The sequence below is a fragment of the Lactuca sativa genome, chromosome 4 (assembly GCF_002870075.4).
Source record: "Lactuca sativa cultivar Salinas chromosome 4, Lsat_Salinas_v11, whole genome shotgun sequence".
NCBI classification, from domain to species: Eukaryota; Viridiplantae; Streptophyta; class Magnoliopsida; order Asterales; family Asteraceae; genus Lactuca; species Lactuca sativa.
Genome location: NC_056626.2, coordinates 323,435,650 through 323,452,104, shown reverse-complemented (window position 1 = coordinate 323,452,104; position 16,455 = coordinate 323,435,650). Strand labels below are relative to the sequence as shown.

The 16,455-nt window shown below is 33.7% G+C and overlaps 1 protein-coding gene across 1 annotated transcript; it reads left to right on the top strand.

Annotated features, from left to right (window-relative positions):
- The first annotated feature begins 6,702 nt into the window (after window positions 1–6,702).
- On the top strand, window positions 6,703–7,573 carry LOC111912393 (uncharacterized). The gene is made up of 2 exons (XM_023908127.3): window positions 6,703–6,827; window positions 6,930–7,573. Exons 1-2 carry the CDS (start codon window positions 6,730–6,732, stop codon window positions 7,414–7,416), a joined length of 585 nt encoding a protein of 194 aa, XP_023763895.1. The 5' UTR covers window positions 6,703–6,729; the 3' UTR covers window positions 7,417–7,573.
- Window positions 7,574–16,455: the final 8,882 nt, after the last annotated feature.

Genomic DNA, 16,455 nt, shown 5'->3' with positions numbered 1-16,455 from the left:
GAAATGATCACAAATTGCTAATCGATCACTCGACTAAACAATTCAAAAGTAGAATCGATTCAAATCTGAAGATCAAAAGTGATTTTCAAAACCAAAATGCGCGGAAAATTTTGAGTAAAATTACTAATCAAAAAGCAAAATGATTCTAACACGAAAATCAGATCGATGCAGTTTGAATCCTGCTCTGATACCAAATGAAGAGAATTGTTATCGAGATTATGAATGCAATTATGAATTGAATGATTGTAAAGTAAGAACACGAAGAGTAAATATTAATCAGATCTTATATTGATGAAGACTGATTACAAAGCATAAGCAGAAAGGATATGCGAGTTCAAAAGTTATCCTTCTACTTCTATCCTCAGTCCCTATTTATAGGAAACCTGAGTGTACAAGAAATATACTAAGTCTATTACAATAAGCTTCGCACAAAACTGTGACTTAGTAAAATAACTAATATGCGAAATTACAAAGAAACAACCACTACGACTTTTACAATAATTTGACTCTATAATTTCCATGTGATAAAGCAACCTTTTACTATAAACCCATACCTTATCCTTACTGTCACTTTTTCCTCTTCCCAACACCCCACCTTATCCCCATATGCTTTAGAAAACATTTTCTTTAGTAAAAACGAAGTTATGGCCTCTACGATATCAATTTTCATCTAAAAAATGGCCTTTTCGTCGTAAACATGCTCATCCTCGGAGCGTAGTACCGAGGAGCAAGATTTGACCGAAGACAAGATCCTATTGAGGAGTTATAGTCCATACCAGACTGTTGACTGCTAGTCTCACTTGACTCTATGGTCCCTCGCAGATCAGAGACTTTAGATCGAAGACCTACTACTTTTGTGTACTGCAGACTAAAGCATACCACACATCCCTCCCCTTCGTATCATCCGTTCCACTTCGCATACTGCAAGCTTCCTTCATACCCCAACCAAACCTGCCTAACGATCCTTATCACCGCAGACCCTCACAACCCTTCCATCCAACCCACTACAACCTATTTCCTCACGAGAGACACGCCCTCCTCTTATCTCCTCGGATTTTACCCACTTCACCTCCTTTTCTCGCCCTTCCTCTCATCAGCCCATTTTTTTCAACCATACTTTTTCTAGCCAATTCTTTTTCTCATTTTTTTCCTTTTTCATAATTTTTTTTCAACATTTTTTTACACTTATTTTTTTTAAAACCCATTATTTTTTAATACTCACTTTTTTTACTTATTTTTTTAAACGCCAATTATTTTTATTAGTACTGTTTTTTTATTTTTAAAACCAATTATTTTTGGTAAGACCAATTTTTACCACTGCAACCCATGATCTGAAGCACTTTTGTGAAGAATGACTTTTACAAGTGTCAATTTATTGTCTTCATGAAAGAGATTATTATTTGATATTTATTCAAGCTTCGATTGTCATGATGGATTACCTCTTGCTGATTATATTGGACGAATTTTTTTATTCTTCACATGAGGATTGCCCTTTAATCAAGGTCTTTTTACCAGCATTCCTTGGATCAAAGTCTTAGGACGAATGATCCTCCATACCGCAGTCGGACATCATATTCCTCTTCACGAAGTTGGCATCGCAGTTGCGTTTGATCAACAAAATTGTTTTGCGATCTTCGCTCTATGAAGGCTTTTTATGACCTGTCGCTCTTGGTCTTTGGTTGACGAACCATGTGTCTTGAGCAAGTGGACTTTATTTATTGAAGACCGCTTCAGGAGTTCCGACATCGTAGTTTGGATACATCAGTATTTCTCAGCAGAGCATAGATTTTTCATGCAGAGTTCTTATTGCTACTATGGTACTTGTTCGAGCAGTTTTCAGCGACAGAATCAACAGGCTACTTATGACCGAAGAGTATTTATTTTACTCTCATTCTCGTGTTTTTATCAAAACCCTTCATACATCTAAGGAGAGCATGCAAAGCTCTTGGTATCCGACACTCTCCATCCTGATTGATTTATTTACTTTTGATATCCTAATATTGGTTATAAAAAATAAGGAGAGAATATTGTAAGCATCCTGATTATTGGTTATGTTTTTCAGAGTGTGGATTTTGAAGGTATATGGGAAAAGGAGATTATTTAGTACGTTGAGGTGCTTATTGATCCTGGCTTCTCACCTACTTGTTTAGTCACACTGATGCTATGATGATAGTTCTGATGGAAGTTTGAAGTCTGATCCTTGGCCGGATCACTACAACTTCTATTCCTCGATCCAGACTTGTTTATTATTCCAACTCTATCATAGGATGTTTTCATGTTTTTAGCAGGTTATTCTTTTGAAGAATTTTAGGTATATTATGATTTGAGAACTTGAGATGTTTAAGACTTTTGAAACCGAAGTGTGACTTGATTATGGGAAGTTGAGTTCAAGAGTTATTGGTACACTTTTGAAGTTGATCAACTTGGTTGACTGATAACATCTGTAGATTGAAGTCTCACTATTCAACATTGGAGATGATGTACTTCGTTGCTTAGAAGACTTTAACTACAAATATTTCATTTCCCAGTTTCAAACATCACAGACACTTCAGAGTTTCAGAGACTTTCTAGTTTGTTACTATATATTTTAGCCTTTTATCACTGTATTTGTATCCCTCATAATTTGCGAGCATTTAGGGAGAGATTGTTAGAGCATGAAAATGATCTACAAACTATGAGTGATAAGTTAGGTTATTTTATTACCCTTTATTGTATTGTAAGCACCTCTCTTTATAAATATAGAAGGAGTGGTCGTTGTTTTAGTGTGCACCAAATATGTAGTCTTTTGTTCAGTTAGAGATAAACTCTCGGTTGGGATCTCTCCCACCTAGATGTTCTTCGTTCTTCATTGTAACCTCTCTTTCTATTATAATCATCGGATAACTCATCTTATGTTCTTCATTTATATTTTTTTGTTATCGTTAAATATCAAGATCCTTTTATTCCGCACCTAGTCAACTATACAAATGGGTTCATTCCTCATTTACATTTTTGTTATCGTTAAATATCAAGATCCTTTTATTCCACACCTAGTTGATCATATAAATAGGTTCCTACAATTATATGTTTTATTCGTTGCATATGTCGACATAGTGCAGTTGGGTTGAGGCAATACTGATCTATGTAGAAGCCAACAAACTCGAGAGCAAGCCAAACATAAGTTGTGAGCCAGAAAGGGTAATCCAGACTTATGTTGTGGGCTCGGGAGCAATGTAGATATGAGTTGTGGGCCAAAAAGGCAAGTGAGACTCATGTTGTGGGCTCAGGGGTAATCCAACCCGATGGTTGTGGACCCAGTATGCATGTTGTTATATGCTTGTGTAGTGGTAGTTTGGGGGAAGTCACTAAGATTTGCTTACTGTTTAGGTGTTATGTTTAAGGTACTTCTGATAATCATAGAAAAGCAAAGGTGTGATCGTATACATCCTTTGATGTCAGGCTTGGGAAAATTTATGATGCATTGATTTGGGGATATTTGTATTTTACACTTGGTTTATTATGACTTGGGTTTTTGATTAAACAAAGATTTTACTTAAATTAAAAAGAAAAAATTTTATCGTGAATTTTTAGGATGTTACATGGTAGCTAACTCACATAGGTAATAAATTTATAAAATTTTAAAAAGAATATCATTGAATTTTTATGTAGATATATTACCAATCAATTGGGGTCTTTATGCATCTCCAAAAGTAAAGCAACTAAGGCTTTTGCAAACTCATTGTCATTGATATGATATTGGTAGACTTTTACCCAAATTATTATGAAAAAAATATATATATTTCATGCTCACGTCTCTTTTTTCTCATCAAGTGTTGTATGGATATAGAACATTCCAACTTTCAAAACGAAAGAAAACCCTTACAATAGTTGACAATATGATAGTATAATGGGGAATGAAAGTAAGAAATAAACGAGGGAAAGTTTGCAGAAATTAGGACTTAGGAAAGCTTTTTGTTGAAATGTAAGTATAAAATGGTCATTTAACACTTTATCAAGACTAGACAACATTACCCATTCAACCATTTAAAGGTTAATGAAAAAAACCTTACTTAAGTAAAAACAATTAGTAGAATAAGCTATGTTCATGTTAAGTACATTAAGTAAAAAAAATAAATAGTGCCTTTAATAGTTTCATATATTTGTAAATGGTATCGATTTAAGAATATCAAGCTTTTCTAAGGTTTGATGTTCATATTTTGTAATGTTGCACACTAGGTGTTTGATAAACGGAAGATCAATGATGATTTGTGAGTTAGCTAATTCAACTACTATAGAATCATACGGTTGTTGGTTGAAGAGGGATTTCTTGAAGTTGTGGTGTTGGCCCTAAAAGTTGTGAAGAAGTTCAACGTTTGCAGGCTTTATCTTGAGATCTATGATTGAATTATCCATAGTTTTGTTGAAGACGAAGGATTTAAAGATGCATTCTTTTATCTTATAGAGATGGAAGATATCAAAGTAAGGTCATAACTAGATACATTGGTTTGTGCAACCAAAGTGAAATAAGCCTACATCACTTCAATACACCCTACCCTCACTGTTTCATCTCTCATGCCTTATATATATTTCCTTCTTCGCAGCGTTATGTCCTTGCTCCAGGTAAACGACTTTATGTCGTTGTATAAGGTGGTGTTTGTTTTTTCGAAGCAAAAATCCATGAAGTCTGCAGACCACCTCTGCAACCCTCTGCGGTAGAAGAGGTGGACCAAACGGCTTCAGACTGTAGTAAGAAGCGTGTTTCTTTTTTTAACATCTACATGGTGCTGCAGATTTTAAAAAATTAAAATAAACCGATTTTATAATCCGAAAACAGTGTTTTCATACCGAAAATTTAATAATGTATGACATTTTTGCAAGAATTTATGATATTTTAGCAAAAATAATGATATTTTAACAAAAAATAAAAATATTTTAGCATAAAATATTTATATTTTATCAAGAAATTATTATTATTCAATATAAAAAATAGAAAAAAAAGTTCAACAAGAATAAACAAAAAGAAAAACAAAAAAAATGTGAAATAAGAATTCAACAATATATAATCAATATTTTAGCAAGAAAAGAAAAAGAAGAAGAGGTTGGAACAGGTAGGAAGAGATAAAACAAGTGCTACGCCAAGAAGAACACGCGCAGAAATTTTTTAATCTGAAGACTTCTAAAAAACAAACAGGTGCGAGATGAAAAATGTTGCGCGTGTGCTGCGCCGCGCATCAATAAGAGGTTTGAAGATGTTTTTTTTTCCAAAAAACAAACAGCACCTAAGTCTTTAAATCTAAGTAGTTGTCTTTTTGATTGTTATTTTCCCAGTTAGGTTTAGGATGTAATTTTACTGGCACTTTGGTTTTTCAACTTGGACTTTCCCAATATGTTTGATACTTCCATTATTTTGATAGTATGATTCTTTACATTACTAGCTTATTGACAAGTGTTCTAGCAATTAATTGATGAATAGATGATAGATTAATTAAATATCAGTTACCAATTTTCTTTTAAATTTGAACTTTCATCTTCAAGTTTCAATACGGTTCCCCTTTTAATTATTTAATTGTTGGATCTTTGTTAAATCAATTGAAGGTTAATTGGGTGTCTTATTTTTTTAGGGATTTGACCTCATCCTTGCAAGCACATTAGAAAATTGATCATGCACAGTAGATGATTATGGGGAAATAGTGAGATGGAAGGTAGTGGTATAGTTTCCAAGAGCTTCGTGGAACAGATCATGTTAATAATGGTTGTTTCACTTGTAGAAGTTCAAACTAGAAGTAGTAATGTACTTGGAGTTGCTTATTGTTAGTGTAATATTTTTTGGTATATAGTATATAAAATTGGAAAAGATGAGTGTATGTTGTTATATCATTTTTGTATCAAAATAGTGTATTTTTGTATAAAGAATATTTAATTTCTAACTTATTACTAAACATCCTATGAACTGTTTTTAGTGTATGTAATTATAAAGATACCATGCCAAGAAAAAAATGATTTTTGAATCTTTTGGTTTTTGGGTAAAATTTGGGGAGATATCTTTACTTTATTTTTTTATTTTATTTTTTTGCCTGAATGTGACCTGGACACAAGCAAATCGAGAGGATTAGAAAATCTTGAGTTTAAATTGGCAAAATAATAAATCTTTGGTCTAATGGAAAAGAATGTGAAAGTTTAAGGTATTTTGTGAGAAAAAAAACGATTATAAAATAGTTTATCAGGGCCATAAACGGTTCATGTAGTTTTGTCAAACAGTTATATATTGCAAATATGATATTTTTATTTATGTACGTCAAACACATCCTAAGTATATATATCGGTATCAATTTGTAGTTTTTTAACAGTGATTTGTAAATATAATGTATAATATTTGTTATATTTTAATAAAATAGAAATGAATAAATGGTAAAGGTCTAGATTTGAATTACAAAATAGTAAATCGAAAAGATCAATTTTGAAGAATTTCCTAGGAAACGTTAATGGAAATTTTGGTAGGAATAAGTGCAATTTCTAGTAGTGCAAGTGGTAATGATTTTTACTTAATTGAAAAGGTCTAAATGAAAATTTCAAAATTGTTTTGGTGAATGCAGGCGGCTTGACGTTATTTATAAAAGGCAAGTAGTAATTTTTGGTATTATAATTACCAGCTTCCACGAGTGGGGTAGCTAGCTAGTAGCTACACAAGTATGTATAAAAGGCAAAGACCAATACACCATATGATCATATATCAAACATTCATTCATAGAAATGGCCATTTGTTTATATGTGAAATCAAAACTTTTCGTGCTAACGATCGTTCTTCTTATTTGTTGTTCCCATGCGAACGATCAGATACCCCAAGTCAGGTACCAAAAGTTTCTTTTAATTTATCGCCATTTGTTTATATGTGAACACTGTTCTACTTTTTGATTGCATGCTTACTATAAACGTAAAAAATACTCGTACAGGAAAGAGGATCGTAAAATGCTTGGCTTTGCTAAAGGAGCAGCTTCTCTTGTAAGGCAGGGGATTAAAGGTGTGGATGATGCTACCAAGCCTGCAGCTAAAACAGTGCCAGCTACAAATCAGGCTAGAACTCGGTGGCCAGCAGATATTACTGCAAAGAACATCGGGGAAAGCGGAGCCGGGAAGGCATTTGTAACAGGCTTTCGGGTCGGGTGGAAAAGAGGAAAATGGTATTATCGAATGGAGGAAAGGTGTCAAAAATATCAAAGCGTGTTGAACTGTTTCCCTGCTTCTCCAGCTTGCCATGGAACTTCAAGGAGTTGCTTCGTCCAAGTTACTGGAAACACAAGAATGGTTGATTCCTGCCGGGAGGACTGCGTGCCTTCCTTGCCAACACTCACCCCTTGCACTTATCATAATGGTGTTTTTTATTTGGGAAGTACCAAGCTCTCGATAGATGTTGCTCGCACCAAATGTCAGGTTGTATAAGTATTAGAATGCTCCGATGGGTTTATGTGTTTTTTGTGGTAACTAATTATATATGTTATTTGTTTTTCTTTCATGTTGTATGTTTCTTTCCAAACTGTAGTTTCTGTCCCAGCTTCTTATTACTTTAATAAAACGAAAAGGTGTACTCTCTGTGTTACCATACTCTCCTCATGCCAATTCAATGCCCATCTTACCGACAGAGTACCATTGAATATTGGTTGACAAGTTTTGACTTAGTCCTACAGTAGTGACATGGTATTTTTGTTACTATCCCTCACTAAAATTTAACTTATATCTACTTGTGCATGCCTTTTGTTGCACATGCAAATCTATTTGAGCTTCTTGTTGCAATTCTATTTGATTTTGTCGGTGTTCCATACCATTTTGCATATCAAGTGAAGCACGTTGGAACGCTTTTGCCATGATTTCAACATGTTCACATAAGTTTTGTACCTAAAAAATGATTTCAACATGTTCACATAAGTTTTGTACCTAAAAAATGGCACGAAAAACATATATAATTAGTAAATCTAATTCACTTTTAAACCGTAATCACAATGTAATTTACTTTATTATGAGAACATATTATTAATTTAATCCATAATAAAACCATGCATTATCTTTTATCCATTATAGCAATCATTTGCTTTACATAATAACAATATACTTTACTTGTATCCATGATATGATTGTACTTAATATATTGAGTAAATTACACGAATGGTCCCTATGGTTTGGGATAATTTGCGCGTTTGGTCCCTAATTATTTATTTTTGTTACACGCTTGGTCATTGTCTTATTTAAAAATATTATTATTTAAATACAGAAAAATGATGGGGTATGTAAGGTAAGATGAGGGTGTGGGGTTGGGGGTATGTCTATTTAAATAAATTAAAAAAATCAAGGGCAATATAGTCTTTTTAGGTAAGACAATGACCAAGCGCGTAACAATAACAAACAGTAGGGACCTTCCGAGTTAAAAAAATAAGTTAGAGACCAAACATGTAAATTACCCTAAACCATAGGGACCATTCGTCTAATTTACTCTAATATATGCAATCTATAATAGCAAAGTGCCTTACTTTATTATCCCTCTAGCAACATAATTTAATTTTTAACCATAATAGCAGTGTCCTTTACCCTTACTTTCTTTAATAGCACCATACTTTAATTATAAATATAAGTGTGAAGGTGGGGGGGGGGGGGGGGCATGGCGGTCGGGTAGATATTGGTGTGGGTGGGATGAGCATGTGAGTGTGTGGCGGTCGAGTAGATATGGGTTGTGGTTGGGATGAGCATGTAGGTGCGAGCATGAAGGTAGTGGTCGGGGTGGGTGCAAGGTAGACATGTGTTTCTATCTATGGGTGTTGTAGGTTATATAAGGTGAGGGTTAGTATACGTGGGAGTTTGGTTATAGATGTGTGTGTTACATGGATATATGGATGTTATGGTTGAGTGGATGGGTGGGTATGGGAGTGGGGTGTGCTTTTGTCATAATCCCAAAACCCTAAGCTTGAAGCCCTAACTCATAAGCATTAAGGTGTAATCCATAACTTAAATCTACAATTCCTTAACCAAATTCCATGAAATTATTGCATGTGGTTGTGGGTTTGAGTGTAAGGGTGGGTGTAAGGGTAGGATGAGGATGTAGGTGTTGTTGTGGGTATATGCATGAGGAGGGTGGTAGGGGTGGTGTGGGGGTAAGGTGTGTAGTGTGGAGGTAGATGTGGGCTTGTAAGAATGAGCGATAATTCATAAGCATTACGCTATATGCCTTATACTATAAGCCATATGCCTAAACCCTAGTCCTAAGACTTAAGCATGAAGCCTTATGCCCAAATTCATAAATCATAAGCCACAAGGAGTAAGCCCTAAGTCATACCCTATAATCAATGAGACCTAATCCTAAGCACTAAGCCATAAGGCATAAGCCTTAAGCCTTAAGCTTTAAGTCATCATCCTAAATACATAAACCATAAATAATAAGTCATTAGCCTGAAGCTATAATCCCTAAGCATCAGACCCAATCAATAGGGCATAGGCCCTAATCGTTAATTGTTAAGCCATAGAGCATAAGTCTTAAGCCCTAAGCCATGTCCCATAATCTATAGACTTTGATCCATGTGGAATAAGCCCTAAGAAGTAAACAACAATTCATTAGAAAAAAATTCAGAAAGCCTTAAGTTGAAATACCTAAGCTTTTTGACGTATGATCTATGACCTAAGCCTTAACGCCTAAGACTTGATCCATTTTCCAACATCTCTAAGCCATAATTTAAAAGCATTAGGCCTTAATCCCTACAACCTTAAGCCATAATCCCTACCCCATACACATTAAGGCTTTACCACCACATCCAACCACCACACACCTCACCCCCACCTATAAACCCTCACTAACACCCTTCCCCACCTACCTTATCCCAAATCCCACATCCACTAACTTACTCCCACCATACAATCCTACCCCGAACAACACACCCTATATCCACTTCGACCCATCCCTATCCATATCTACAACCACCCACAACACCACAATTCCACTTATGCCCACCACACCTACATTCACACCATCCACCAATTTCTTTTTATTTATACAAAACTTCATAAATGGCCCTATGGTATTGTAAAATGTGAAGTTTCGTCCTTAATTCTAAAAGACCTCAATGATGGTCTATGCGGTTTTAAAACTTTTAACAAAAGGTCCTTATTGCTAACTCCGTCAAGTTCTGTCCGTTAAGTGAAGGGCATTTTCGTCATTTCACTATTACAGGGATCATTTATGAGTTTTTTTTTGTTATTTAAAAAAAAAAGAAAAAGATAAAATAATTGTTTTAATATACAATGGGTCCCACTTTTATCTCACTCTTTCTTTCTCTCATATGAAATCACCGCATAGAAGAATGATACATGTGGAATGTACTATTTTTATTCCTACTAACTTAAACACAAATACAAACACACGAAAGGTAGTGTACCTATTGATTAACAGTTTATTTCAGGTAAGTACGGTATCGGACACAGGGAACAGTAAACAATTAAAATAAATACCAGTATTACCTAAATAAAACAAATATAAAAAATGGGATTTTTCTCTAGTTTTGCAAGACTTGAAACTTAAACAATTAATAAACTCTTTAAACAAAAGACAATTAACAACTAAATGAGAATTAAAAACAACTAGATTCAATAGATAACAAAGACTTCCATTTAGATTTCGATTCACTTATTCCTATGGTTGATTTCGTGGCAAGTGCAATTGATTAATATATCAATGGTTACCGATTTCTAATATGATTAGGTTCATGTTCACTATTACTAATCCATTAGCAAACAAGTTAATTCAAATAGTGGCCAATTGATCAAACTAACACATTTCCTAGTGTTCAATTCGAATCAAGTAAGACTTGTTATATTAGTTAACTAAAATTTTCAATTTAATCAACTCATATGTGGTTGGTCATCACATATGCTCACACATTAACTTACTTATTTTCTAGTTAACCCTAGGTTCATGTTCACTAGTACTAGGCATATAATCTTTTTTTCACATAACTATATGATTCAAGCAATTAAGAAGACATTCATACGACTCAATATACTTGATTATTAAAAGAAAATAATTATCATTAACCCATAAGGATCCTTTAACAAGCTTAACAAGATAAATAACTAAATCAAATTAATCCAAGCCACTCAATCAAACCATGTTCATAAGATCCTCTACATCTAAACAAAAGTATGGATTTTAGCCCGTAACTTCAGCAAAAACAATCATAAACTCAAAATCTAATGTTATCAACATGATTCAAAACAAAGATTAAGAGAAAAGTGATACTTCAATGCCTTTGATCTCTTCAATCCTTAAACTCTAGTTAAAGTTCGAATACTCAAGCTACTCTCAACCTCTTCTGCCTCCAAAAATCGCCCAAAGCCTCTAGTATAAGTTAGGGTTTTGAATGAAAACGTGTTATATATAGATTCTAAAAACAGAGCCAACTCATCAAGTTTTATGGAAAAACTCGTCAAGTTTTTTTACTTAAAACACATGTACGGCAAGACATTAATTTATTGCGAATTTTCATCTCAACTTGCCGAGTTCGTTTGGAATCAACATTTTCTCAAACAAGAAAGTCGTCTGAAATTGTGTCTAGTTTTCAAAACATTTTTAATCTCGTGATTCGGAGGTACAGTTCATGAGACATGTCCAAAACACTAACAATGGGTCAAACTGTCCAACAACATCCTTCTTTCTTCAAATCCAATCCTCACACTTCCAATTGCTGGTTCTGCTTCCTTTTTCGCCCGAGCATGTCTTTATTTTTGAAAATGCAATTTTAACGTAATTAAGTACCTTTTGTTGAAAATATGAGATAAAGTCAACATAAAGTATTAAGATAATGTATGATTTTTATGACTAAATATGTCTATATCAAAATACCCCACACTTGACTTTTGCTTGCCCCCAAGCAAAAATGATTTTTACTACACCAATATCACATAATACAATCCCAATCGAACATAGCCATTATGCCAAGACCGCAACGCATGCATTTGTGTCTAAATTTTTTCCTAAGGACCCCCCCCCCCCCCCCCCCCACACACACACACACATTCTAAATACTAACGATCCTCATAAACACTCATCCACTTCTTTTGAACAATAATCATTTTATGCATCCCTCCGAATCCATCCCTAGAAAACTTTCTTAACCTCATGGAATATTTGGTTAAACACCCAAGCATACATATGGTAAAATAACTAAGAAAAGAAAAATACGGTAAAAATAAATAACTTGATAACTTGATAACTTTTTGTATTAAATCTTAAATAATTTGCTGCTTTTCTTCAATGTATTTGCAACTTGATAACTCACACCTTTATTTGAAACTTTTCACCGACCATAGATTCCTATCTTTCCCTCATTACCTCCTTCACTCATCTTTGCTAAAAATTGAAAAACTGAAATTCACAACCGACACTCAATCGAAGGGCCATCATGCATTTACCTTTAATCTCTCATCATGCAGCGACACATTGATACACAACATTCAAGAATCTTTCAAGGCTACTCTTATCATACCATTTCCTAATCATCGGTCAAAAGCCCATCAAATAATCGTTAGCCCTCACTGCCTTGTTGGACCATCCATGCCTCATGCTCACCACCATCTGTCTCTTTTTTTTCATACAAAAATGGTGAACAACCGCCAAGGATATGCAAGGTGACACTATTGTTAGTTTGCTAACCATTTAATGAATACCTGGATTTTTAATTTCACAAACCCTTAGACAATCTTTTGACACGAATTAGGTTCGAGCCATTGAAGAATGTTATTAATTTAGAACATGAGTTATGTAGGAAAAGGAGGAATCAATGGCTTATCCTCAATGTTTGACCAACTACAAATTAATATGATGACTATGCTTAAAATACACTAATTATAGGGTATGTATACAACTAGCATAGGAGATGGTTGTTTATATGTTAACGCACAAAGTAGTGGTGGTGGTTAACGAATAGAGTAGTGGTGATGTTGATGTTATCCGTCCACCTTGACTCCACCTCCTTTATGTATTTATCTTTATGGAGCCATGTGATTCCTTTATCTTTTTTGCTAGGTAATCGTTAACCTTGCATTTGTATCTAGGGATTCTTATATAGGTTCAATTACGAAATGTGTTCGTCATTCCATTTGCGATCATTGTATTAGCAGATTAGTCATTTTCTTCACGTATTCGTAATTTCTTGATTTTCAGTATTTGATTCAATATCGGGTTTAGGGTTTTCATATATGGATGTGTAATAAAATTTTCAGTAAAACAAATTGTAATATGATTGAGATTTATAATTAAACAATATTATTGATATCAAAGAGCACATCTCCATAAACATTTGGTTGATACATGTAATTTGACTCACATAGTTTCATATAGCTTTAGGGTTAGAAAATTATTAGTAACACCCTAACTAGAATTCATTTTATTTTAATGTTAGATTGGAAAATGGAAAAGTCATGCATGTTAAATAAGGTATCTCCTTCACAAAGTTATTCTTGAAAGCCACTCTTAAGGAGTTGTTGCTGTTTTCGATAAACTTTATGAACAATTTTCATTTTATATAGCTTCATTAATGGTACAAGAATGTTATAATCTATTTTCATCGTAAGAATAAACAAAGTTAAAATTTCATTTGTATATGTTATCACTACAAGAAACGGGACCTATAGGGACGAAAAATGTCGTCTTTATAGGTTAAAAAGTCGTCCCTATAGGTGTCCGGGACGACATGTCGTCCCTATAGCTTTCGTCACCATAGCCCCGTCGCAATAGATATATTTGGTCGTCACTATAAATATCGTCGCAATAGTTGTTCTTTAGAGACCACTTGTCGTCTTTTTCTGATTCGTCGCTATATGGTGCTGGTCTCCATAGATGAAGCTATAGAGGCGACATGTCGTCTCTATAGGTATATCTATAAAGACAACATGTCGTCTCCATAGATATAGATGTGGAGTCATGACATACCCTTTAGCGACAACGGGTCGTCATGGTAGATGTACTAGTAGAGATGACATGTCGTCACTATAGATGAATCTATAAAAGCAACATGTTGTCTCTATAGGTGTGCCTATAAGGCTGATTTTTTTTTCTCTATAATTTCTGTTTTCACATTTCAAAATTACTAAAGCAGTAAATTTACAAAATAGCTAAAACGGTAAATTTAATTGCAAAACATTAAAATACGATATATTTTCAAAACTCTACTTTATTGCAAATATTATGAAGAACAAAATTATTAACTTGAGGAAATTAGCATAATCATCACATGCCTTATCATTTGTGTGCATAACACTACATTCTACATGGTTTATAAAATAACACCATCAACAATGGACTGCTTCTCATCATAGTGTGCCATCAAAAATATATTGCTTCTCATCTTTGTGGACTCTTCCCACTTTCATTATCTGAACCTGATCATGAATTCAATTTTAATCATTTTTTTTGAAAAAAAAAAAAAGAAAAGGATGAAGGAACTAGGAAAAAGGAACCTTGATCTTGATCCATGGCTTCTCACGTTTTTGTGCACACAAAGTGAGTTATCTTTTTTTCCCCCTTTTTTGATCTTTTTGTATGCATACTCTTATTTTTTGGAGGCTTCATGAACAAGATGTTCAACTAAAGCAAGGACTTAATCAGTATTTTAGCTCCACTTCATTCAACAAACAGAAACATTAGAATCAAGATTATTAGGTTGCAAAATTGCATCTTAATGACAAATGTAGCCTACCTCCATTAAACCATGATTAAATTTAAAGAAACTAAAATTCTCTATCACCAATTGGTGACCATTTTAACCCAAAAAAGGAAACTGTAATTCAATATTTCAACTCTTGAGTGCTATTTATTTTTCCAAGATTTTGAAAGCCCTTATATATAAGTATACAAATAACTTGTTATAAAGATTAAATTTTATATTAAAAAAAAAAGTGAACCTTTCGAGGCTTGACAGGGATATATATTTAATATATGAATCCCTTATGAGGTCTTGCATCATAGACCTAAAAAGATAATTATATATAAAAAAGATAATCATCTATAAAAAAGACATCTTTACCCCTTCAAAAAAATGAGCTGTTTAACTTATCTTCTGCAAAATATCTAGTGTGTTACCTTAATAAACCAATTACTGGCTGATTGTAATACTCCTCATATCTTCCTTCACTTGCATACTTTCTGTTCTCCTGTGTGATATTTTCAGTGATCTTTTAGTACTAATGAACCAGTCACTAAGGTCACAAGACATGGCAAAACATCAAAAAGAAAACTAAAAGACCTGATTTGTCAAGGAAAAGAATGAAGAATGAAGAATGATGACAGAATCGCCTCGGAGAAACATCTTGCTGATAAATCTGTCTTTGTTAACTAGAAGAGCTTTCTTCTTGCCTTTTCCTGTTTTTGGGATCTATCATACAAAAACTAAAAAAATCAGAAAATGCATACAAATTTGGAACCAGATATTTTCTTTTGAAAGAACTAACCTCAGTCCACATCTCTCTAACATTTTCCAACATGTTAGGATTATGAAAATTTGTTGAGGAATAGTTAACTTAAAATGTTTTGTTTATTTTTTGGACTGAATGAATTGCTTGAATAAAAGAAATGACCAATTTACCCTCTGTCAAGAAGTGATGCTTTTTTTTACTACCTTCTTTGCCAATGGGTTACCGTTTCTAAGGGTGGATATGAACAATGGCATTGCTTGAGAATGTGAACCAATGATAACACGTGCTTCCCTTCTTGCTTCAGCAATGGCAAGCAATCATGTTGTAATAACTTCTTTTTCATGGGATGAAGAGATGTTTCCATGAAGCTGCTCAAGAAATTGAGCAACCATGGACATTGTACTTTCAGCCTCATCCTTTTTGGTGCTTCCATTTGATGTCCTGTTATGTCATCATAATGTATCCATCGGTCAGCATTTAACATAAACATACCAAAATGAACATGTTAATACCGATCAATTGAACAAGAAACTCAAGTTATTAAACAAAGTGAAGAAATTCTTTGTAAATTATTGACCATTATAACAAATGAAATATAGTAAGAAATTCTTCCTTAATAGACAAATTTTCTTAATCCTAACTGTGAATATATTATTTGACTTGATGTTATATGTTAAAGTCTATACTAATTACTAATCATCTTTTTCATTACTTTCAACAGGTCAAGAAGCACAATGAATACAGAATGACAATAATATCCAATTATGAAGTATGTTCTAAGTTCCTAATTCCCGTTACAGGTTGTCATGACAATGATCGGTGCTGAAAACATATCTCGGTGAAAAACAATACCTTTTAATCGCAGAAGCAAAATCCACAGATAAATCAATACTCCAAGCTTGAATAATGAACAACTAGAAAGAAAATTAACCGAAAGTCGTTGATATGGTTACAGTTTATCAGTATTGCATCTTCAAACGAAAAGCTGTGAAACCATAGAAAATCACAATTTGTAATCGGATGTCAAAATTA

Coding starts and splice junctions, on each gene's coding strand:
- LOC111912393 (XM_023908127.3), top strand. CDS start 6,730: ATGGCCATTTGTTTATATGTGAAATCAAAACTTTTCGTGCTAACGATC. Junction 6,828..6,929: donor GATCAGATACCCCAAGTCAG/GTACCAAAAGTT, acceptor ATACTCGTACAG/GAAAGAGGATCGTAAAATGC.